The sequence below is a fragment of the Gossypium hirsutum genome, chromosome D12, assembly GCF_007990345.1.
Source record: "Gossypium hirsutum isolate 1008001.06 chromosome D12, Gossypium_hirsutum_v2.1, whole genome shotgun sequence".
NCBI classification, from domain to species: Eukaryota; Viridiplantae; Streptophyta; class Magnoliopsida; order Malvales; family Malvaceae; genus Gossypium; species Gossypium hirsutum.
In genome coordinates, this window is record NC_053448.1 from 20,456,674 (window position 1) to 20,483,789 (window position 27,116).

The 27,116-nt window shown below is 34.7% G+C and overlaps 1 protein-coding gene and 1 pseudogene across 10 annotated transcripts; one reads left to right on the top strand and one right to left on the bottom strand.

Moving 5' to 3' along the window:
- The window catches only part of LOC121224524 (uncharacterized), a 63,272-nt pseudogene extending 37,150 nt beyond the window's left edge, over nucleotides 1-26,122 (top strand).
- Nucleotides 16,964-19,606, bottom strand: LOC121224078 (uncharacterized). Of its 10 annotated transcripts, none has more exons than XR_005921546.1 (5): nucleotides 19,225-19,447; nucleotides 18,964-19,059; nucleotides 18,080-18,206; nucleotides 17,894-17,993; nucleotides 16,964-17,417 (listed from the first exon to the last, which is right to left on the bottom strand). XR_005921546.1 is itself a non-coding variant. In XM_041106599.1 (5 exons), exons 3-5 carry the CDS (start codon nucleotides 18,661-18,663, stop codon nucleotides 17,208-17,210), a joined length of 402 nt encoding a protein of 133 aa, XP_040962533.1. In that variant the 5' UTR covers nucleotides 18,664-18,780; nucleotides 19,001-19,059; nucleotides 19,225-19,447; the 3' UTR covers nucleotides 16,964-17,207. The 10 variants fall into 10 exon arrangements, 3 of the variants coding, with proteins under 3 accessions (XP_040962533.1, XP_040962532.1, XP_040962534.1); XR_005921543.1 differs by having other exon boundaries at nucleotides 17,894-18,010; nucleotides 18,599-19,059; XR_005921541.1 differs by having other exon boundaries at nucleotides 18,599-19,059; nucleotides 19,225-19,441.
- Nucleotides 26,123-27,116: the final 994 nt, after the last annotated feature.

The window sequence follows — 27,116 nt, forward strand, 5'->3', positions numbered from 1 at the left end:
TATACTCTCTACTTCTCTTCAAAAACAACCCAAGTCTTCAAATTTAAGTTAATGAATTAGATAGATAAAACTAGTCCTACCATGTTCAAGTGTTAATGGATTAAGTCGAGTCAGGTTAGGATCAGATTTAAATATGATACGAACATATTTTATGTTTCTTCAAGTTTGATTTGATCCAAAATATAGATTTAAAATTTTACTTAAATTCGTCCATATTATCTTTAAAAAAAATTAAGAAATATATTATATTATATTATATTATTTTTAATTTTTAATTTAATAATTGTCGAAACCACCTTTTTGAAAATAAAAATTCTAGTTGTCGACATAAAATCAAAACTGGAGTCGCCACCGATCCTTTATTGAGGTGTGATCGGCTCACCGTATTTTTGGTCTACGAAATTTGAGAAAATAGGTTCAGGAGTCAGTTAGCACGAGGAAGGGTTAGCACCCTCGTAACGCCCAAAAATTGGTACCAAATTGATTATTTAATGTCTTAGTGTCGAGAGCTAAAAAGAAAATTTTTTTAAAAACAACTCAAATGATGAAATCTGAAAAGGATAATCAATTGTTCAAGTCATGTAAAGAAATCGAGTCCCAATACGTTAGGGTACAATTTCTTAAAATTCTCGAACTTTGAATATCACTTTATTTTATGCGAAAATCTTCATTTTGAGAAAACAATATGTCATGCCCAATACATTAGGACACAACAAGTTGAGTTCCCGAAAATGATTTTTATACTCATGCATTTTGAATAAAGAATATTCTTGGTTATTTAAGATTAACAAAGAAAATCGGAACCCAATACGTTAGGGTTCAATTTCCTCGAAAATCTCAAACTTTTAACATTGCTTTTATTCAAAAAAAAAAACTTTGAATCAAGAGAAAATGATTTTGATATACTGACAAAACTAAAATATATTTCCCAAAAGGTATGTTAAAAGTTAATGTACCATAAAAAACTTTAATTTAAAACATATATGAATATGTATTTACAAAATATATATACAAGTACAATATACAAGTAAATTTGAAAATATGTGTACGCATATATTTAACACACATATACAAGGATACATATGCGAAAAAAAGAAACATGTAAAGCAAAAAACTTATAAATATCTCTAAAAATATGTATGCATATTTTATAAAAAATACATGTACATGTACCCATGAAAATTTTGAAAGTAAAATAAAAATATAAAAATATGTATATGTATATATATATTTACAACATAAAAGAAATGTATATGTATATATCTATAAAATATAAAATATATAAAAGTTAAAAAGATAAGGAAAAAAAATAAAAAAATATAAAAGGTATCTAAAATACATGCATGCGTTTATAAAGGCTTAATATATATAAATATATATATTAAATATGCATATATATTATATAAAATATGCGCATTTATATGTATAGAAAATATAATAATAATAATGATAGTAAATAATATAATAATACAATGTCAAATAATATAAAAGAACTAAAAAAACCGATTAAGGATCCAATTGAAAAATAAAAGTGTTTAAGGGCCAAATTTAAAGATGGAAAACACCAGAAAGGGCCAAATCAAAATGCGCGCCACAAGAGGGGGACTAAAAAGGCAATATCCCCATTTAAAGTCAGAACGCGCGGATCCTCCCCTCCGGGTCGGGTCATCGCGCGGATCTGCCTGGGTAAAACGGCGCCGTTTCGTCTTGCTTTGAATAAAACAAATCTGGAAAAAAGAAATAAAATAAAATCATTTTGTTTCATTTTTTAAGAAAAAGGCTATGCTAGGGTTCCTTTTAACCCTTTCTTTTGCACCGCCGTTCGCCTGCGCCGACGCTCCGACCGCGGCGGAGATGGCAACAATCCGGCGTCCTTGACGACAGAGGTAAGATCCCTTTCAATTTTTATATTTTGAGCAGAAAATAAGAAACAAACAAAAGATTTTAACAAAACAATGAACATCAAATTGGGTACAACGAAAAAAATATTTAACTCTATATTTTAAAAAACTTTGTATTTCTTTTGAATCTTTCTCCCCATTTTTCAGTATATCCTCCCTTTTTTACAAAAATATACGGCTTTATATAGCCCAAAAAAGAGAAAAAAATAAATTAATAAATCTATTATTTTGTTGTTTCCTCTCTATTGGACTCCTTGAGTCTATTTTGCAGGTATTCGTGGAGAGAAACGTGTGCATGGAGGAACTGGTCCCGAAACGTGCAGTGGCTGGAGGCGGGGGCTGCGGCGCTACCTGCTGCTAGGGTTTTCTTTTTTATTTTTTAGTTTTGAGTTGGGGTCTGTATTGGGCTTAGGTTTAGTTTATTAGGTTTGTAAAAATATGGGCTGTGCCCAATATCTTATTTGTGCGGGCCCAGGCTAATTGGGCCTGCTACAGCTGCCCTTCTTTGCTCATTGTTGTGTAACGAGAACAGAGCAAAGGCTAAAAGCCCAATTGTGCCCGGTCTTGCTAAGCCTCGATTTCTTCAGTGCTTCTCTTCCTCAAGTAGCCTCATTCATTCCTACTGCATCTTCAGAGGTATAGGAACTGGTGCTTCAGTCTATTCCACTGTAATGTCGGGGAAATAAGACTTGTAGCCTTGATCTTCTTCGCTGTCAATACAGGAAGACAAGATCTGCTATCTTTGATCTACTTCATGTCAATACATGAAGACAAGACCCATTATCTTCGATCTACTTCACTACCAGTATGGGAAGACAAGATCTGCTATCTCTGATCTACTTCATGTCAAAACATAAACTCAAGATCCATTATCTTCGATCTACTTCACCACCAGTATGGGAAGACAAGATCTGCTATCTTCGATCTACTTCATGTCAATACATGAAGACAAGATCCATTATCTTCGATCTACTTCACCACCAGTATGGGAAGCCAATATCTGCTATCTTCGATCTACTTCATGTCAATACATGAAGACAAGATCTGCTATCTCTGATCTACTTCATGTCAATACATGAAGACAAGATCCATTATCTTCGATCTACTTCACCACCAGTATGGGAAGACAAGATCTGCTATCTATTTTATGTCAATACATGAAGACAAGATCTACTATATTTGATCTACTTCGCTGCCAATACAGGAAGACAAGATCTGTTTTCTTCGCTCTACTTCGCCACCAGTATAGAAAGACAAGATCTGCTATCTTCGATCTACTTCACGCCAATACATGAAGACAAGATCTGCTATATTTGATCTACTTCGTTGCCAGTACAGGAAGACAAGATTTGTTTTCTTCGATCTACTTCGCCACCAGTATGGGAAGACAAGATCTGCTATCTTCGATCTACTTCACGCCAATACATGAAGACAAGATCTGCTATATTTGATCTACTTCGCTGCCAGTATAGGAAGACAAGATCTGTTTTCTTCGATCTACTTCGCCACCAGTATGGAAAGACAAGATCTGTTATCTTCGATCTACTTCACGCCAATACATGAATACAAGATCTGCTATATTTGATCTACTTCGCTGCCAGTACAGGAAGACAAGATCTGTTTTCTTCGATCTACTTCGCCACCAGTATGGGAAGACAAGATCTACTATCTTCGATCCACTTTGCTACCAATATATGAAGACAGGATCTGTTGCTTTTCAACCTGCTCCGCTGTTACTCAAGGAGATAAGGCTTTATGATTTCACCGATCTGTTCTCTGGGGAACATGACCTGTATAATTCACGTTACGAACCTGGTTATGCCTAGTGATTAAGATGTCATGATTAGAATGAATCAAATGCTCCTAACTAGACGTGTATGAATGACATTTAGATGAATGAAGAATGTCATTTTTTCGAGAATGATTCATCATTATCACTCAGGTTATCATTACTCAAAGTTTATTAAGGTTTTATCGCTGACGTGCTACAACGCCTTTTTGCTCGGCTAGCGTCTCCAAAGAACACTTAATCAAATTGCCTCCCACTATGAACGTCAAAGTTCAATCCACTGGAACACAAAATTTGTATCATATTTCTCCCGCTGTGACCCAAAGGTAGAAAATCTGGCTTTTTCTAAATCCTCTCCTATTGTAATTTAAGGATACAGAAAGTGAAGCTCTCTGGTCTTTTACCCCATTCCCAGTGAGTTATTCCAAATGCTTATGCATAAATGAGGAATTTTCCTCCAAGAAAACCTCTTCTTACTTGATGAACATCGCTTGCCTTTTTATCGAAGCCTTATCACCAACACGACATCTCGTCGTTTTGTTCAGTCAATGTTTCTGACAACAAAATATGAAGGGATAGCCTTAATTTAGACTTTTCCTTCTTAGATATTTCAACCTTTAAACCTGGTGTATTCTAAACAATAGCCCTGTTTTAGGTTTCCGTATTATTTAGAAACTTCTAGAGTAATATGCAAAACTTCCCTTGTGAAAGTTTTATTGGTCTATTAATCATTATTCTAATGCAACATGCTTGCAAAAATGTCATAATAATGGATAAGAATAGAGTTGGTTCTGAGCATAACTCAAAATGAATATATTATCAAAGATAATAAAGATGGATAACAAAGAAATTGATTTAGGAATGTGTATCTTGGAAATGAATGAAGTGTTCCAAAAATAACAAAGATGGTATAAGGATTAGGTGCCCCGGATATCGTAGCTTGAACTTCTCTGTACAAACTTTCTAAAGACCATTCTGAGTTTAACATGTGTTTAGGAGATCTATAGTACTTTGTCGATGCCCCAAGATGTTGCCTACCCTTTCCTGTTGATTCAGGTATAGCAAGACCACTACATATCCCATTCTGATCAGTATTTGAGCTGCTCTGATTACTTCATGCCCCATTCTGATCAATATTTGAGCCGCCCTTTTCGGGTTTTCAACTTAAATCCCCTTTAGTCTAAGACGCCCTTTGCGAGTTTTCACCTTAGCCTCTCTATTTCCTTTTTTTTGACTCAAGACGCCCTTTGTAGGCTTTCACCTTGGTCCCCCTTTTTTAGGAAAAGTACTTCTTAACTGAATCTGAGTTTACAGGTTTGGAAAATATTTACCATCCACCTCACTCAAGATCAAAGCTTTCCCCAAAAAGGCTTTCTTTAACATATGGACCCTCCTAATTTGGCATCCATCTTCCTCTAACATCCTTTTATAGGAAGGATCTTTTTCAACATTAGCTCCCCCTTGTGCAATTCTTTGGGACGAACCTTCGGATCTTCCTCTTAGGATAAAAATACAGAGAAATGTCAATTCGACTTCAATGAGCAAAGCTATGATAAGCCAAAGAGAAGGACATTGCCCCAGCAAAGAAATTTCACTGTATCATTCATAACATTAATGTTAAACCTACTGCAAATTTCTGACATTATGTTGTTATTCAGATTATAAAGCCAGTGCTTAAACGGTGCATATCTGGGTATGACTATTTGAAGACATCATTGAATTCTTGGGGTAACTCCATAAGGTCCCGCCTCGTCTTTGTGGTCATGTCAATTCCAATCTTCACCGAGCTCTCAATGATTTCTTGTGAGGTAGGATCTGACTATCCTCTTATTCTATCATCCTCAACAAGTCTAGAGATAAGCTAAAGTCTATGTCATCTTCAAAGTCATGAGATCCCTCTAAACACATGTCTCGCTTAAAAGGAGATCTAAAGTCTGTAGCAGTGTCAATCATGTCATTGATATCCAAGGACCTATTGTAGGTGCTAAAGGATATACAAAGAATAATATGAATGAATGAATAGTTTGGCAGAAAAAATCCAAAAGAATGAAAGAATCGTAAAGAATGAAAGAACATTTGCTCAAAGATTATTGTAATGATGTATTTTATTAAAATAATAATGTTCAGACATTACTCTATCAGACTCTAAATAATATAGGGGTTTCCTTTGCAGTCTCATTATTTATAACACCTACCAGGCGAATATCTAACAAGGACCCTTTTAATTGTGTCTGCATATACGACATCGAAGTGCAAATTTCTCACCACTTCTTCATACGTTGCATTCCCTCCATCATCAATCATAATTGGGTGACGGATTTTCTACACTTGATGAGTCACCAAACTTGACAACACCCATGTCGATGAGTCCTTCAACTAGTTTCTTGAAAGCAGTGCAATTCTCAATCGAGTGTCCCGTAATTCCCGCATGATAGTCACATTCTGCGTTTGCATCATACCATTTGGGATACGGAGGTTATAGAGGCTTCACATGAAAAGGGGAAATAACACGTGCATCAAAAAAATTTTGATACAGTTCCCTATACGGTATTGGGATTGGTGTAAACTGGAACTTCTCAGTCTTCATGCAGGAATCTTGCCTTGATGAATTCTGTTGATTACCAACCACCTTTCTTGGCTGGCTCACAGTAACTGATTTAGAGTAACCCGTGTTGTTCACCTCATTTTCTCTTCTCCTTGAGACTGACCTCTTGTTACTCTCATCTGTATTGATTTTCCCACTCCTTATAGCATTTTTGATCATTTCACCTGTGACAGCCCAAAACTGACCCTAGTCGGGAAGTGGTTTCGGGACTGCTAAACCGAGTCTTATAAATAATTAAAAGTTATATTCTGTGTTTATGATGTGAGTAAATGCATGTGTGAAAGTCTCATGCATTAATTTGATCATCTTTATGTGAATTTATTAATATGGACTTATATGAAACTTTGTTGGAAAGTGAGAGGTTAATTTTACAATGGTCTAATAGTACATGCATTGAAAGGAGTGGTTTTGCATGTCAATTTGCCCATGATAAACATGGTGGCCGGCCAAGGAAGGAATATGCTCCACTAATTCAAAAATTAAAATAATTTTGTATTAACAAATGATTTAATAATTGATATTAAAGGAATTATAGTATGAAAGGAAATAATATAATGAGAAGTGGGAGGAGAAACCAAAGTGTTTCATCCTTACTTCTCCATTGCCGAAACTAGAAGAAAGAAAGAAGAAAAACTCTTGTTGAATTTCGGCTAAGGTGTTTTGATACAAAAAGGTATGTTTTATGCCACTCTTGAAAATGTATGCATAATTTGGAGGATTGGTTTAAAAGCTACTTGAATTTTGGATTGAAATTAGGTTATTTATGAGGGTTGAATTTCGGCCTAGGAGCTTAAAATTTTTAGTAGAAGTTTTGATGACATTAGATGGATAGTTAGGTTGGATGTGTTAAATTGTTAATTGTTTTAGCTTGAAAGTTAAGGTTAATATGGCTTATGGGATTGCCGAATCTAGTCTAGAGAGAAAGAAAAAATATATGTATTCGGTTATGCTATTGATTCTTGGGGTGATAATGTTTAATGTATTTTTGTTTATGTTTTATAAAAGCACTAGTAATTGAATTTGAGAAATTTTAACTTGTTGATGGGAGGTGTTGAACGTGATATTCGGATATGTTTCAAGGAATGACATTAGGGTAGCTAGAGTCTAAGAACTTTCGGTCAAGGACTATTGTGTGAGCAAATTCGGTATAAAGGTTTAAATGTTAAGTGCATTGTATTTAATGTTTAAAGAATAGGTAGTAGCTAATTAAAGTTAAGAAGGCTAGAATTTCTTTTAAGGGAGTGTGACCTTAATTTGAACAAAATAGAATCGGCCTTAAGCTTGACTAAATGGTTCGGTTATGGTTAGCTTAGAAGAAACCTATATGAGATTGTTGTATTAGGTCATAATCTACTTGGGACAGCAGTAGTAAGGTGGTTTTCGAAAATCGCCATAATTTGTAGGAGCTGAATTAGAAGCTGAGTGAATTATGTCATTAAAGCTTCAAGGGTCTATTTTCTTACAAAAGAAACTATAGAAACAAAAGAGTTGCCGATCTAGAGATATTTGAAGTATTGTGGGGCTGAGTCAAAATGACTGCTGGATTCCCTGTTCTGTTTTTAGAAAATCATTATAAATTGTACAAAAATGGTTATAAGATAAAATTTATATGCTTAGACTCCTTAATGAGTCTAGTTTCAAATGAGATTAAATACAACACATTTGGAATTCTGTAAAGTGAGAAATTGGATTCGTAGTGAAGAGTGGTCAGAATAGTCAAACAGTGAAATAGGGGAAACTTTAAGAAAAATCTGGTATTGATTGGCCAAGCCTAAAATTCTGAAAATTTTATGGATGGAAGATATACGAGTCTATATTCAGGGAAAATTAACGGCAAGTGATTTGGAGTTTAGTAGCTCCAGTTATAAGTAATTTAGTAACTACTGCTCGGGAAAACAGCTCGTAGTGAATATGTGATTTTGTTGTAAACATTAATGAAAGTTTGCTGATGAATTATTTATTGATTAATATAAAGCTTACTATAATCTATGTGTGTGAAAGTCGGATCAATATATATAATATTATTCTGAAAGTAATACTTGAATAGTCGATTAATGACTATTTTAAATTTTGTTGAACTTAAGCTCAAGAGCAAAGGGGAACTAGATCCGATAAAGGGAAGGAAAAAGTAATTGAATAGCCGTTGAAGTCGTTCGACGACATTTGAGGTAAGTCTTCGAGTAATGACCCTACTTGAATTATATTGAAATGAATAGTCATACTATGACGGATAGTCGAATGTGCTTAGAGACTATGTTATAAAGCCAATTGAAATTATGCTCTTTGTGTGCGGCTACTGAGCCGAAATTTGAAAGGTTTAATAAATGTTTTGTGTTTGAGCCTTAGTAACGAAGAAATGATATGGATGTGTTATGATTATTGATATATGTGTGCATGAGCATTGGAATATATCCGGGCTAAGACCCGAAGGCAATTATGCGAGTTAATATATCCGGGCTAAGACCCGAAGGCAATTACGCGAGTTGATATATCCGGGCTAAGACCCGAAGGCAATTATGCGAGTTAATATGTCCGGGCTATGACCCGAAGGCAATTATGCGAGATGATATATCCGGGCTAAGACCCGAAGGCAATTATGCAAGTTGATATGTCCGGGTTAAAACCCGAAGGCAAATGTGTTTGCGGCTGTATTCGGTTAAATACCGAAGAAACTTGGGTTTGAATGTGAGCGTTTTGTGCTGTAACTAATTCAATAAATATGCTCGACCAACCCGAACGATAAGGTATGTTGCATGTGCATTGGAAAAGTCGATTCGTTTTAAATAGTATTCGTGCGATCGGCTAACGAATTTTCGGCTTTTAGAAAGGTTGATACCTTGTGTATATATGTTGATGAAGTGTGAAGTAAGTATGATTATGAGAATGTGTGTTAATAAAATGACTTAGTTAGCTATGTGAATGTAATACTGTAGTCAAAGCCGATTTCATTACTTGAGACTTACTAAGCTTAAAATGCTTACCCGGTTGCTTTGGCTCTCTGTTTTATAGATTTTGTTCGTTAGCTATCGGATTCGGGATCAGCGAAGTCGAAGTCATCTACACTATCAAGCTCTTTTGGTACTCTTTAGTTGAACTCTGGATATGGCATGTATAGGACTACCCCCTGTTGTTTAAGTTCTTTTGTGATGTATGTGTGTAAAGCCATGCGAAAATGGCTTGTAGAAGTGGAGTATGGCATTAGACCATTTGTGTTTATGTATGTATATATATGGTTTCACGATGTGACTATGGATTAAAATGGAAGTGTTGGGCTAATGATCAGCCATTGGAATGGCTAAATATGATCACATGTGGACCTATGTATGGCAAAACCCTAGTTGGTCCATGGTAACCACAAAATAGGTAAAGTTTACCTTGAAAACAGATTTTGACAGCAACTGTGGTGTAGAATTGAAAAATCACATAAATTCGTAGGAGTGGAATTAAATAGTGAATAAATTATGTAATCGAACCTTGATGAACCTACTTTCATATGGAAGTAACGAACCAATCATATGAACAGTACAGTAAGAGATATTCGGGTTCTTGTGGAACGGGGCCAGAACAGTTTCTGGATTCTCTGTTCCGCCTTTGGAAATTCACTATAAATTGACCAGAGATAATTAGGGGTCATACCATATATGCATGGTTTCCTCTCTGAGTCTAGTTTCATAGAAACAAACGGCATCAGTATTGAAGCTCTGTGCAGAGAGATATCCAAGTCGCAATGGGAAGAGGTCAGTGTAGTCGACCCCTGTAACATGGGAGACTTTGACTAATAAACTGTACTAATTGGCCTGACCAAAAATTCTAGAAAAAAATATATAGGTGGGGACATGAGTCTAGTTTCAGGGAAAAATCACAAAACTGATTTTCGAGTTGTGAAACTCAAGATATGATTTTTGAAGCGACTAGTACTCAGACTGGGCAGTGTCTGGAAAAATTTTTAAAAGTCTGTCAGCACCTCGTATTCGACCCCGGTGACGGTCTCGGGTTCGGGGTGTTACATCACCATTCATAACTATGTCAGAAAAGCTTTTTGTAGCACTTCCTAACATTTGCATAATAAACGGGGATTTCAATGTATTTATAAAGAGTATTTTCATTTCTCTTTCCAAGAGCGGTGGCTGAACTTGAACGGCCACCTCCCTCCACCTTTGTGCATATTGCCTAAACCTTTCGTTCGGCTTCTTTTCCATATTCTGAAGGGTGATTCTGTCAGGAATCATGTCTGTTACATGACTGTACTGTTTCATGAACGCTTGTGCTAAGTCCCTCCTTGAACCTATCGTGGTACGACTCAGTTGATTGTACCATTTAGATGCTGCCCCTGTGAGGCTATCCTGGAAACAATGAATCAGTAGTTGGTCATTGTTAACATATCCTGCCATTCTCCTGTAGAACATGGTGATATGTGCTTCTGGGCAACTTGTCCTATTGTATTTTTTGAATTCTGGCATCTTAAACTTATGAGGGAGTACCAAATCTGGGACTAGACTGAGTTCTTTAGCGTTGATCCCACGATAGTTTTCAATGATCTCCATCGCCTTGAACTTCTCTTCGAGCCATTTGCACCTCTCTTCTAACTGCCTTGGTAAATCTTTATTTATTCTTTCTTTTTCAGCCGCTTCATCGAAGTTAGGAATGGTAGAGTTAGCAGAGTGGTTTCTGGGGTTAGAGCCTGATCCAGCCTGGAAGTTTGAAACACCGGCCTAGAATTGCTGATGCCTGATTGTAACAGTAGATTTGTGCGGGTATACTTCAGCTTGAGTTCGCACATATGGAGGAATAAAGCCTGGAGGATAGAGAAGTTCATCATAGTTACCCTCTTCGACATTAGCCATAGGGCCCTTTCCCTTATCTCTTCCCTCAATCAACAGCTGGGTCAACTTCGCCATCATATCCTTTTGGGATTCCAACATCTTCTCTGACATATCCTATTTCATTTTGTCTAACCGCTCCTGCACTTGTAGCTGAAGTCGGTCTTGCATTTCCTTCGGTACTGTTCGAGCTTTTCCAATCTCTGATCCATGTCTTTAATCTTTGCTCGAGTGCCGTAACGATGTTTGGTTGGTTTCCAGGTTAACTGAGCAATGATTTTAATTAATTAGGATCCTTTAACGGTGTTTAATGCATATGATGTAATGTAATGCAAATGCATGAAATGAATGCCTAAAGAGACGTTGATTCAGATTCAATTACATTTAGAAAACTTTACTAGAAGACAAATTTCTTTACATAAAGTGGATATATATACGACTTTACCCTCATACTCCACGAAAAGACATATTCTCTTTAAACCTTGCGAATTCTTCAAAAGGGGTGTCTCCTCTATCTCTTTTTGCTTGATCCTGGTTGAGATCCATTGTTTTCCTACCCTTGTAATACTCATTAGCTTCTTTAAGAAAGTTGGAATATCAAAACTCTGGAATAATCGGCTTGAATCTCCAAGCCACGAAGTAGAGTCATGTACCCTTCCATCATCCTTTTTGTGTTTTTGGGAATATACTTAGGCAACCGTATTATTTTCCACTTTATCAAGAAATTCGCTTTCCATAAAAAGCTCTCTAATTTAGTAATCAAACTTGAGTCAACACCTCTTTTCTAAGATACAAATGTAATGCAATCATAATAAGAACAAGAAGAAACAGGTTAGTGCAAAACCAAAATAAATAGAACGCTTATTCGGGTGACCACTAAAAGTTCGGTATGGTTCTACCTAGGGTAAGTTCTTATGGTTCACTATATGAGGTTTTGGTTCTAGAGAAAAGGTACCTGAACCAGCAGATTCCTCGATCTTCACCCATTATAGGCTCATATGGATCGAGTTCAATTCAGGGGAATACATTTCCTTATGGCTGCACGGAGATGAAAATCTCATGAAGACATAGGTACGGATGTATCCAGAAAACGGTCCACTACCTTGCACGGAGGTGAAAACCTCATGAAGGACTAGTTTATCGCTCCCACTTAAAGGGGTAAAACGGACTATGTAGTGCAAAATGCAAATACAAAGTAACCGACTTGGTCCAATCATGCAAACATATCATGATAAAAATCAATGAATGCAAAGGGAAAACATGATTTTAAAAAAAAACTTTTGATTTTCGACAAAAAGACAAAACACAATCAATTCATGGCTCGACTCTCAAAAAGTCCCCAGTGGAGTTGCCAAGCTGTCGAAACTACCTTTTTGAAAACAAAAAATTCTAGTTGTCGACTTAAAAACAAAATTGGAGTCGCCACCGATCCTTTATTGAGGTGTGATCGGCTCACCTTAAACGTATTTTTGGTCTATGAAATTTGAGAAAACAAGTTCGGGAGTCAGTTAGCACGAGGAAGGGTTAGCACCCTCGTAACACCCAAAAATCGGTACCAAATTGATTATTTAATGCTTAGTGTCGAGGGCTAAAAAGAAATTTTTTTTAAAAACAACTCAAATGATGAAATCTGAAAAGGATAATCAATTGTTCAAGTCATGTAAAGAAATTGAGTCCCAATACGTTAGGGTACAATTTTTTAAAATTCCCGAACTTTGAATATCGCTTTATTTTATGCGAAAATCTTCATTTTGAGAAAACAATATGTCATGTCCAATACATTAGGACACAATAAGTTAAGTTCCCGAAAATGATTTTTATACTCATGCATTTTGAATAAAGAATATTCTTGGTTATTTAAGATTAACAAAGAAAATCGGAACCCAATACGTCAAGGCTCAATTTCCTCGAAAATCTCAAACTTTGAACATTGCTTTTATTCAAAAAAACCTTTGAATCAAGAGAAAATGATTTTGATATATTGACAAAACCAAAATATATTTCCCAAAAGGTATGTTAAAAGTTAATGTACCATAAAAAACTTTAATTTAAAACATATATGAATATGTATTTACAAAATATATATACAAGTACAATATACAAGTAAATTTGAAAATATGTGTACGCATATATTTAACACACATATACAAGGATATATATGCGAAAAAAAGAAACATGTAAAGCAAAAACTTATAAATATCTCTAAAAATATGTATGCATATTTTGTAAAAAATACATGTACATGTACCCATGAAAATTTTGAAAGTAAAATAAAAATATAAAAATATGTATATATATGTATATATATTTACAACATAAAAGAAATGTATATGTATATATCTATAAAATATAAAACATATAAAAGTTAAAAAGATAAGGAAAAAAAATAAAAAAATAAAAAACGTATGTAAAATACATTATAAAGGCTTAATATATATAAATATATATATATTAAATATGCATATATATTATATATAAAATATGCGCATGTATATGTATAGAAAATATAATAATAATAATGATAGTAAATAATATAATAATACAATGTCAAATAATATAAAAGAACTAAAAAAACCGATTAAGGATCCAATTGAAAAATAAACAGTGTTTAAGGGCTAAATTTAAAGATGGAAAACACCAGAAAGGGCCAAATCAAAATGCGTGCCACAAGAGGGGGACTAAAAAGGCAATATCCCCATTTAAAGTCAGAACGCGCGGATCCTCCCCTCCAGGTCGGGTCACCACGCGGATCTGCCTGGGTAAAACGGTGCCGTTTTGTCTTGCTTTAAATAAAACAAATCTTGAAAAAAGAAAAAAAATAAAATCATTTTGTTTCATTTTTTAAGAGAAAGGCTCTACTAGGATTCCTTTTAACCCTTCCTTTTGCACCGTCGTTCGCCTGCGCCGACGCTCCGACCGCAGCGGAGATGGCAACAATCCGGCGTCCTTGACGACAGAGGTAAGACCCCTTTCTTTTTTTATATTTTGAGCAGAAAATAAGAAAAAAACAAAAGATTTTAACAAAACAATGAACATCAAATTGGGTACAACGAAAAAATAGTCACCTCTGTATTTTAAAAAACTTTGTATTTCTTTTGAATCTTTCTCCCCATTTTTCAGTATATCCTCCCTTTTTTACAAAAATATACGGCTTTATATAGCCCAAAAAAGAGAAAAAATAAATTAATAAATCTATTATTTTGCTGTTTCCTCTCTATTGGACTCCTTGATTTGAGTTTGTTTTGCAGGTATTCGTGGAGAGAAACGTGTGTGTGGAGGAGCTGGTCCCGAAACGTGCGGTGGCTGGAGGGGCTACAGCGCTACCTGTTGCTAGGGTTTTCTTTTTTGTTTTTTAGTTTTGGGTTGGTGTCTGTATTGGGCTTAGGTTTAGATTTTTAGGTTTGTAAAAATATGGGTTGTGCCCAATATCTTATTTGTGCAGGCCCGGGCTAATTGGGCCTGCTACAATAATTATATAAAATTTCATTTATTCCAGTTTTATATATAGATAACCGAACATTTTTTAGTGCTTACATTATAATATTATACATAAAATATAAAAATAACATAATACAATATATTAAAAAATAGAAAACGGATCAGGTCTATTTTTTTATTCAAACCCTCCCAAATTTTAGACAAGTAATCTAACCCTTAAACAAGTTTACTATGACACAATAATGAAAAATCTATGTAAAAATTATATTTATAAAAAATTTATATTAAAATCAAAGTAAATTCTGATGGAAGTAGTTAAGTTAGAAAATTTAAGTGTCTTAAATTGAAATTCATAAACAATATTATTTTACTAAAAAATATGAAAAAGATAAAAACGCTCTTTTCTTAATATTTATTATTTTATAGAAAATAAATTTTAAATTTAGAAACTTAATATAAATGCAGATATAAAATTTCAAAATTAGAGAGGGGAGAAAAACGTTGGGTAGGTGAATCAAAACTTTTATATTTTATGAATTTTTAATAAATTCTTAATCGAATCGATTGAACTAACGAACTAATGGTCTGATTGGTTCTACTATTGATTTGATTCTAAAAATCTTGATTCGAATTTGAGTTGAACAAGTTAAGTTATCAAGTGAGTGAAATTCAAGTTTTTTAGTGGTTAATTAAATTAGCTAATGATCCTAATAGAATGAACTCAACAATCCTATTTTATCTTGAAACAAATTCAATTTGGAAAAAAAAAACTTCCAACCTCGAATATTGAATGAAGTTTGAATTAGACTCAACTTGGTTACATCTCTTCAATATTCTCATCGGAGATAAATAGAGTGAAAAATCGTAAGATGTAACATGAATTTTAAGATAACATCTAGTATGAGATTTTATTATAGTGCGATATTGAGAAATCCTTTTTAAATCAATAACTGTACTTGAGGATAGAAATAAAGAAATTATAGTCATTTGATCAATTCACATCAAAAACTAAAAAATTGTAGTGATAACTTGGAACCTCTTAAATTGGTTATCTATTTCTTTAATATTGAAACTGGTTGAATTGGTTAAAAAGTTAATTCATGTTTCTCACTGTAAATATTATGTGACATGATCAACGATGGATTAATGTTTCTTTTTTCCTTTTTCTTTTATTCCAACAATTGATTTAAAATATCCCGTGAAATCCAATTATAATGGAGCACTTATCCTCCACAATGGTTTATGATAGTGTGACTTTTCATGAAAATCGACCCACATAAGTATTTTCAAATATCTACCCCTTAAGGCTTCCTTTGGTTTGAGGTTTACAGCCAGTGAGGTGCGTTTTCAAGGAAAATATGGTGCCAAACTCACTGCTGTGCTGTTTGGTTTAGGGTGTCAGTGCAGTGAGTTTGCTTCTCCACTACGCTGGTCAGCTGATTTTCAGCTGGAGATTTCAGCAGCAATGGAGGGCTAAACTGAGCTGTTGGCACTGTAACAAACAAAAATACCCTTACTTTTATTTATTATTTTACCATTTTATCCTTGAAAATTAAACTAATTTCTTTCTCAATCTGTAGAAAACCCTGCTCTTCAACTCCTGCTCTTCAATTGACACTCTTACAAAACCCCACCAACAACAAGCAGACTCAAAGAAGCTCTATTTTTCGACTCATCCTATCAATCTTGTTCTCAACTTTGATCTTGTAAGTCAAAACCTTTTTTTTCCACTCTATATATGTGTTTGAATTGTATCAAAGTAGTTTCTGTTTTCCCTTCTCATCTTGTTCTTAGCTAAGAAAATAATAACTATCTGGGTTCATTTGTTTGTGCGTGAGGTAGAAATATTAAACTAAAAAAGGCTTCCTTGTGACCACATATACTAACATCCCGAAGGTAGAAATATTAGGATTTTATTAGATAATGGTATATAGAGAAACCTGAGATCGTACAACAGCAATAGAAAAAAACGTGACGAGTTACCAGGCAAAGACATTATTAAAAATATATCACATATAGGAGTCCAGGATACCAAAGGATTTACTGGCAGTGTCACGACATAACATATGTGATTTTATTAGATAATGGTTCTTTAATACTTTTTTGAGGGAAGACTATAGTTCACTACTGTCTATATTTGGCAATTCTCATTTAGCACCAAATAGAATTACTACTTTAGCCATACCTGTGTACTATTGTTTGCCACTGATCGGGTTGTTACTTTAGCCATACCTTCTTTACAGAAAATATGGATGAAAGTATCAAAAATAACCGCATCGGGTTGCAAGTTTTTACCCGTCATCTCTCTGAATTTATTTTTAGCTTCATCTATCTTTCCTACTTTGCATAGAGCACAAATTGAGTGACTCCTACAAATTGCACAAGGTCCAATAGAAAACATGAAAGAAAGTAAAAATCAATCATGAATTAATGATCTACAACTAGTTTTACAGCCCGAACGGGAATGGAAACAAGAGAATGACAAGCAATATCACAAATTACATCCACAACTTGCTTTCGAACATTTTCATCATAGTCTAAATGCCGATCACATAGGGCAGCTAGAAAATTTAGAACAATGTCAAAATTAGCGAACTAACATAAATAACTATATATTTTGAGAAAAGAAAAATCAAAAGAAAATCACAGATTATTTAAGGAGCCTCAGGTCTAGAGGGATCTGACAACAGACAGATCTTAACATGTTCGAGGACAGACATTCTAACATCGACAACTCTACCAGTCAACCTCATAAAAAATTCTGAAAATATTGGCTGAGATGCTTCACATATATTAGCACCAGGCAGAGCAAAAAGGGATCCAACCAATCTCACAGCTCTCAAACGAGTGTCTAATAGATCAACCTGCATATATTGGAATTTATAATTTATAAACCTCAGAAACTGTCAATCAACTCCAACCATCTTTGAACTCATTTTCCAAAATTAAGACTAAACTATGACAAATCCATAATAAGAAGGACAGAAAAAGAAAAAGCCCTCATTTTCGCAAAGGCTGAACCTAAACTCTCCAAAACCACAAACATTTCATCCTCAAAAAGATTATAAGAATTATTTTAGAATATACAAAAATTATCAAAAACAACAAATAAATATGTCTTCACATGGACGACAAAATCTTAAAGCAGTTAAGTAATTAGTAGAAATGAAAAAGAATTTTTGTGTTCATACCAACAGCTCTCCTGTGAGGTATGGAACAACTCTTGACAGTTACTAAGGAGCACAATGATAAATGCCATAGATAACTTCATGATAGTCAATTTCACTTTTTATTAATTGATTATATCCAGACATCACTGAAATAAGAATCTGTTTTATACCAGCTTCAAGTTTTTCTGAACACTGCTCTATGACATTCATAGCAAGTCTCTTGGCAGCTTGAGTAACACCTCGAGATTATAGATTCCAGAAATCAATTTCCTTCAGAATTATAATTCCTGGGGGATAAGTATAAGCAGCCATATAATTTGTAAGCAATAAGCTAATAGGAAATATGAAATTCTTACACTTTTATTACGACCTAATGTAGACAATATAACAAGTAAAAGATCATCTCGAACATCTTCACTCTCTTCTAACACCACAATCATGATTGTTTGCATAGCTGATAAAACACTTTCTGGATGATCATCCCTGCAATATGTAGTTAACATCAATCCTCCAGTCCAAGATAATTCAAAACATACAGGAAAAGGATTTAAACAACATGCAGATTCTTACTATAAAAGCAACTTAAGGGAAGATGGAACTTTCAAGTACCAACCCAACCACAAGATAGACATGCACACACAAATAGATATGCTCAAGGTACTACAATGAACAAAAAGAGGTTGCAGGCATATCTTAGCCACTGCACTAAAGTGAAATACTAAGACCAATATCATATTGTACTATAAAGCCATTTCAAAATTCTACATTCAACAAAAATAAAAGCACTCATGTTACATGCAACACATACTTTTTGGTAAGCAGAACCGATGAGTAAACGGTTCTTGACATTAAATAAATAATGGAATAAAACATACCTTACAACAGAAAAAAATGTACTGAACATTTCATTAACCAAATCATCAGATTCAAGATCCAACATCACAACACATGATCTATATTTCACAAGAGTGTCCAAAATTTCAACTATCCTTCTAAATGATGGACCATCGGTGTCGCTCAAACCATTGAAAGTGCCAACAATCAAGTTAAAAATATCCTGTTAGGAAAAATCCCAGAACTTCTCATCAAATCCAAAAGCTCCAACCCTTTATTAGCAAGGCCAAACCTACAATACCCACGAACCAAAATCCCAAAACTAAACTCATTCGGCAAGCAACCTTTCTCAGGCATTTTATCAAACAACTATCGGGCAAGCAATTTGAGACTAGCAAATACTAACAATATTCAGAAGCACAATAATAAAATGTATTTATCACCCAATGTCGGGGTAGGATCGCATTCACTCATTGCAGCTTTTTCTTCTATTTTCTCTTTTCTACATCCAAAAAATTTTGCAACAAAAATTAGCATATATATGCTTCAAATAGGAAAGGTCAAAAGAACTGCATGGTGTTTCTGCATCAGAAACTTGTGGTACTTGGCAAAAATAGGTTAGCACTGCAAACGTGAAAACAAAAAAGAATGATGTTTAATAACTAACCCTTCTTCACATGCATTGCTCTCTGCTAAAATAGCTAGCAATGCTTACACGACATGCAGTGAATATGAAAAGGTGATTTTCTCCAGTTCCTCGAAAAAAGGTTTCTAATAACTTGGGTTTTGTTTGGATACCAAGAAAGTACAGTAGGCAAGACTCTTGAGGAAATAAGCGAAAGCGAAAACGTATATATACGAGTATAGGATTTGGATGAATGCAGCGTGTAATAGCCCAAATTTGCCCGGCCCACATACAGCCCACATACAGTTCCAAAATTAAAAAACTGAATAAAAAATAATAAATGTCCACAGTCCAAAATCAACCCAATACAATGGCCCAAATGCTTAAATGCTAACCCACTAAGGCCCATTAAAATATAAACCCAATTTGCCTAGACCTTAGCCCAACCACGAAGCGGCCCAATGCAAAACCAGAAGCTGAAACCCTAGCAGCTTCCAGCGCCGTTCTCCCCAACCACGCACACCTCCGTACGAGCACGCCTCTCCCCACGTACGTGCCACGTTTGCGCCACCGTACCCGTACCTGCAGCAAACGACAACAAACGCAACAGAAAAGGAACAACAATAGGCCAACAGAGAGGAGAAGAGATTTCTTTTTATGTTTTTTATTTCGGCTATAAAGGCCGATTTAAAAAAATCTGTAAAAAGAGGGGAGAGGAACGAATGTAAAAAGTAGAGAGATTGAATGTAAAAAAAAGCATTCAAAGAAATCAAAAACACAAAAACAATAATTTCAAAAAGTGGTTGGCCTTCGCATTCTTATTTCATTTTTCATTGTTTTCTTCTGTTTTTTTTTCGTATCGACGCTTATCTCTTTCAGTAAGAAGGGTGAAAACGAAAGGAAAAGGGCTTAGAACTCATACCTAGGGTTGGTGCGTCATCGAATCCCCCCTTCATTCGGATTGGAGTTGAATGGATGGGGGGCTTTCGATTTTTTGGATGCGGCACAGAAAGGATGGTTTTAAGGTTACTTAGGTTTAGTTTTTTTTAGTTTAATACAGATTATTGAAACGACACCGTTTGAGCCTTGCTTCAATGGCACCAAAACGGTGTCGTATTGAGCCATAATTCGATGAACCGTTCCGATTGTAGCTTGACCCGCGTGTTTTGGTAGGGGAGGGTTATTTGCACTCCAGGTCCTCATTGTTTGTGTTTGGTTTCAATCTAGTTTATGTTGCTTCTTTAAATCGGGCTGCATAATTTGTCACTGACTCCATTTTAGTCCATTTGCAGTGTTGCGTTTTACTGGGCAAGGAATATTTCCTATTTTAGTCCCTATATTATTCGCGCTTTGTAATTTGGTCTTTTCCCTTTTATTTATTTCAGATTTACCCCTAAATTTCTGTTCTAATTCCAAATTAGCCCATTGTTTTATTAATTAGTTTAATATTAATTTATTATTATTATTTGTTATTGTTATTGACATTATTGTTATATTTGGTTACATTTTCGGTTACTTATTTTTTACATATATATATTACTTTATTATGCACTATTATTTTAAATTCTTTTATCTTATTATTATCATACATTATTATTTTAACTTTGTGATGAATTATTCTTTCTTTATTAATCCAATATTTTTAATAACTTTTATTTTATAATATACTTTTAAAAACCCTATTTTATATATTCTGTTTATTTCAAATTCTTTATATATATATTATTATGTATATATTATCATCTTTATTTTTTTTCTCTCATGTATTACTTATTTAAATTAATATATGTATATAATTTTATGTATTTTGATATAATATTTATTTTTAAATTTATTGGGATACTATTATTGTATGAAGTATTTGTTTTTAACTATATTTTTGATTTATTTCAAACTTTCATGTATATATATATTATTTTAAACTTATTTTAATATATAATTTCCCTTCTTTTCATATTGCTTTTTTTTGTTATTTAAGAACTTGTTACATTTTATTTAATTCGCTTGTTACTTTTTTAAGATTAACTTGTTAATTCATTTTACTTGCTGATATGGATGTTAGTATATGCATAGTGTAGGGTATAAAATTGTTGCTCTTACGTATATGATATTGTTTATTCATATATATCAAATCTTTGTTATTCATTAATGTATGCTTTAGTTTACAAATTATCATTTCGCGTTGTACATTATTATTCAATTGTTTTTTTTGTTTATTCAAAAGATTACAAATGTCAAATTTATCTCATACAAAAGTTTTCAAAAATAATGCAATACTCGTGATACGAGTTACAAAAGCCCAAATTCTTGAAGGCGAGGCCCAATAAGCAAATTCCCAGCCCAATCAAGAAATCCATACATACTTAGTTGAAAATTAGACCAAATTGTCAAAGTGGCCCAAGTTGTAAAGTTTTATTTTTATTTTTATTTATTTATTTACTTAGTTTAAATTTTTATGTAAATATTCAGTCCAAGAGTCCCAAATAAAGACCTTTGACCGAATTTCCATATTAAAATAATTAGGTGTTTTTTTATTTTAGTTTTCTAATTAGATTAGGACTAGTTATAAGGCATATTTAAAGGCATGGCTGGCCACCTTGTAAAGAACTTCTCAATTATATCAAAAATTTCAGATTTGTTTAAGTGCAGAATTCTGTTTGAGTTTTTCTCCAAGAATTCTCCCTTGGGTTTTCTTTAGAAGTTGTTTTAACAATCTTTTGATTGTGGGAACCATCTTCAGCCTTCTTCTTGCCATTGATATTCTTTGGAGGGGATATTAGAGCCGTTTGAACGGAGTTGTGAGATCTTTCGGGATTTCAAGGCTTCTTAGGACTTATCTTTTAATTTTTTGCTGTCAATTCTTTCTTATTTCTGCTTGTGCTGAATCTTTATCTAATTTATTTTCTGTTCTTATTATGTTTTCAGCCTTTTTCTATCTTAAGGAATCAGCCCAAAAATCCCCAATTTCTACGGTTCTTCCATACTCTTTTTGGGTGAAATTAGATTGTCGAAATTTGGGGAAAACTATCTTGGTGTTCAATTGGGCAGAATCGCAATCTCCTTTAGGGTTTCAAAAACCCTTATTAACACTTATTTCTATTCTCAATTTGATTCTTTGCTGATTTGGGGATTTTATTTCAGATCTGGAAATTCAAAGTTCTAATCTTTTAATTTTCTGTTTTGTTTCAGATCTGATTGTTTAGGGTTTTCGTAGGAGTTTCTCGTGACTTGGCAACTCGATCTTGGTCCGCGCGCATTCCTCTATCAACTCGGCATTTGGGATCTTCCAAAAGATTGAGCCCTAACGTATTGGGTTCCAATTTTCCTCGTTGAATCTAAATAATCGAGGATATGCTTTAATCAAAACCATAAAAACTCATTCTCGAGAATTTGATACGTCGTGCCCTAATGTATTGGATATGACATGTCGTTTTCTCGAAATGAAGATCTTTAAAAAGTAATAAGGGCAATATTTAATGCTTGGGATTTTGAGAAATTGTGCCCTAACGTATTAGGCTTCGATTTTTCATCTGACTTAAAGCAATTGAATATCCTTCTTAAACTTCACCATAGGAGTTTTGAAAATCGAAAGACAAGCTTATTCTCAAGGACTAAAAATGTCGTGCCCTAATGTATTGGGTGTGACATTTTATTACTCTGAGACAAGGAGGTCTTTAGTATTCGCATCGATTTATCCAAGCATCTTTTATAAAATTAACATTAATAAAGAAGGAAGGATCGTATTTTAAAATCTTTTCAAATTCCCGACACTAAGAGATTAAACAATCAATTTGGTACCAATTTTGGGCGTTACGAGGGTGCTAACCCTTCCTCGTGCGTAACCGACTCCCGAACCTGTTTTTTTAAATTTTGCAGGCCAAAATCATTTTCAAGGTGATCCGATCACCCCTCAATAAAAGATCGGTGGCGACTCCTAGAATTTTCATTTTTTAAAAGTCGATTTCTGTTGTTTTTTTAAATAAAAACGGTTTCAACAACTTGGCGACTCCGCTGGGGACACTTAGAGAGTCAAGCCGAAAAATTGATTATTTTCTGTCTTATCGTCGAAAATTGAAAATTTGATTTGAAAAATTACGATCCTCTCTTTGCACTTGTTTGTATGATTACTGTAAATCAAGTTTTTTTTATCTTGGCATCATATTGCATAAAGACTGTTAGTCTTACCCTTTTAAGTAGGAGTGAGAAGCTACTCCTTCGTGAGGTTTTCACCTCCGTGCAGGATAGTGGATCACTTTCGGATACATCCGTACCTATGTCTTCGTGAGATCTTCATCTCCGTGCAGCCATAGGGAAATGTATTCCTATGAACCGAACTCGGTCTGTATGAGCCTATAATGGGTGAAGATCGAAGAATTTGCTGGTTTGGGTACCTTGACTTTAGAGCCAAACCGCATGTATAAGACCTTAGGAGCCCGTCCTAGGTAGAGCCGCTCCAAATCCCTAGTGTTTGCCCGACTAGGTACTTTTGTTTTCCTTGTTTGCTTCTATTTTGTACTAACCCCTCTTGTTGCGTTTTGATTATGATTGCATTGTATTTGCATCTAAGGAAAGAGATATTGATTCAAGTCCGATTACTAAATTAGAAAGCTTGTCATGGAATACGGATTTCTTGGTAAAGTGGAAAATAATACGGTTGCCTGAATATATTTCGATAAACCCAAGAAGGGCGATGGAAGAGTTCATGACTTTACTTCGTGGCCCGAGGATTCAAGGTGGTTATCTAGAGCCTTCAACATTCTAACTTCCTTAAAGAAGCTGTTGAGCATTACGAGGATAGGCAGACAACGGATTGCGACCAAGATCAAGCAAAAAGAGATAGAGGAGACACCCCTTTTGAAGAATTCGCAAGGTTTAGCATACGGATGAAGCAAGGGATCGATGTTGTCTCTTGGAATATGAGGGCGAGCCTATATGTTCACTTTATGTAAAGAAATTTTCCTTCTAGTAAAGTTTTCTAAATGTAATTGAATCAGAATCAACGTCTCTTTAGGCATACATTTCATACATTTACATTATATGCATTAAAGTCCATTGAAAGGGTCTAATTGAGTAAATTTATTTCAGTTAATTTGGAACACCAACACCCTTACGGTATCCAAGAAAAGGCTAGAAAAATAGAACAAAGGTTGGAGAAATTAGAGCAAATGCAAATACAGATGCAAGAGCAATTGACCAAATTTCAATAGGAAATGAGAGATCAAATGCTTGAATTATAGAGAACTATGATGAGCTAGTTTGACCGATTGCTAGATGAAAAGTTAGAAGAGGTGAAAGACTCGATGATCCACTTTGGGGTTGATAATGTGGATCTTGCCTATTCCCCAGATTGTATTCTGATAAGTGTCCAGGTCCAGCCAGATGGGCGTCCACAAGGGGCACTCTTTAGTATCAGATCCCAACAATATCAGACTGGTACATCGACACTAGTGAATTGCCTGACAGGCCCAGGATTCAATCTGAGGAACAATTTAGCTAATCTTGTTGCTCGTGATGATCCAGTAGAAATGAAACAGGTGAGGGCAAAGTACCTAGATACTATAAAGGCCCCAAGGAAGAAGGGGAATAGTGGGGATAATGCAAATAGATATAACAAGGGCCACTCAAAACCAATCACTATGGGCCGGCCAAAGACAAAAACCACTAGACATCAGAGTCCTTTAAAGTAAGAATCTGGAGTGAAACCAGGTACTGAGAAGCTCCAGTTCACACCAATTCTGATGTCATATAAGGAGCTGTATCAAAGCTTGTTTGATACGCATGTTGTTGCTCCTCATTAATTAAAACCTCCACAACCTCCGTATCCTAAGTGGTATGATGCGAACGCACAATGTGATTACCACGCGGGAATTACGGAGCACTCAATAGAGAATTGCATTACCTTCAAAAAGCTAGTTGAAAAAGTTATCAACATGGGTATTGTCAAGTTGGGTGACTCATCTAATGCAGAAAATCCGCTACCCAATCATGATTGACAATAAGGTGAATGTGATGTATGAAGAGATGTTGGGAAGCGTTCACATCAATGACAAGTATGAAGACACAACTGAAGAAGGGACCTTGTTAAATGTCTGCCCTTATAAATTTGGGAGTGTTCTAAGTAATTGGATTGTGGAAGAGACCTCTGTAGTTTTTAGAGCTTATTTAGAGTAATGTTCAGAAAATTTTTGTTGTTTTTAGCCTAAAAATGATAGAAATTCCTTTGTGAAATAGGTTCATGTCTGAACATCATTATTCTAATAAAATACATCCTTGCATTCATTTTTGAGCCAATATTCTTTTATTCTTTTTGAATGATTATTCTTTCATTCTTTTGGAATTTCTCTCACATCATTTTCATGTACAAATAATTATTCATGAATTTACACATTTTTTGTATATTCTTTGGTACTTATTATGGGTCCCCAGATATCAATTACATGAATGACACTACTATAGGCTCAGATTTCCCTCTTGAGCGAGGCATATGTTAGAGGGATCTCATGACTTTGGAAATGACATAGATCGTAGCTTATCTCTGAACTTGTCAAGGATGGTAGAACAATAGGATAAACAAATCCTACCTCTCAAGGAATCATTAGAAATTGTGAGCTTGGTAAAGATTAGAATTGACCTGACCACAAAGACGAAGCAATACCTTGCTGAGTTACCTCTAGAGTTCAAAGATGTCTTTGTATGGTCATACCAAGATATGCCCGGGTTAACCACTGATAATGAAATCTGCACAACATTGCGATGTCAGAAATTTACAATATGAACAATGCAATTCTTTGCCGGGGAAATGCCTCTCTCGTTGACTCAGCATAGCTTTGCCCATTTAAAGTTGACTTTCCATTCCTTCAAGATGTTGTTGGATTTCACTTTGATTAAAGAGCAAGATCCAAATTTTTCTGTCGTAGTTGCACCCCAAAAGGCTCTATGAAAGAAATTTGATACCAAAGAAGGTTTTTCGCATACAAGATGAAAGTGAGAGATCTTATATGGGAGACTTTATCAAGAAAAATATTGGTTCTGGTCAAAAGGGATAAGAAGCACTTGCCTAATCCTATGGGTTCAGATCCAATTCAAAAAAAACCAAAATCAAAATCAAAATCAAAATCAAAATCAAAATAAAAAATAAAAAAAGAAGAAAAAGAAAAATCAAAGTCAAAGTCAAAATGAAAATGAAAAAAGAGAGAAGAAAAAGGAAAAAAGGAAAAAGAAAAGGAGAGGCCAAGGAGAAAACCCGCAAAGGGCGCTTTGTGACCAAATATGGTTTTGAGTTGAAAACCCGAAAAGAGCTACTCAAATTTTGAGCAAAATGGGGCATGGACATCACCATTATCGAAGACTTCTAGTGGACATTGCTTCACTATTGAGATCATTAGTTACTTCATCAAATGGATAGAGGCTACTTCATGCGTCAATGTCATCATATGCCGATATAGAATTCCAGAAAGGATGGTATTGGAAAATGCATTGAACTTGAAGGATAGCATGATAGCTGAGAGCTGTAATCAATGTGAAATTAGACACCACGGTTTGTCACTGTATTGCAAGACAATGAATTGCAAAAATGACTGAGACTTACAAGGACTGGCATGAGAAATCACCATTTGCCCTCCTTGCTTGCCGAACATCTATCAAGATTTCTACCAGAGCAATGTTGTTCTCTTTGGTTTACGGGATTGAGGTAGTTTTACCTATTGAAATCCCCTCTCTTTGGGTATTAGAGTTGGAAGGATCCAATCGCGATGTGGTCAGTTGGACCTAGGAAAAGGGTTAAAAGCTATTCATCAGGGTCGGATGTATCATAAACAAATGATACGAGCCCATAATAAACAGGGTTATCTTAGAGAATTCCACGAGAGGGCTGGATGTTGAAAAAGATCCTTCCTCAACGAAAGGATTCTAGAGGGAAATGAATTCCAAACCGA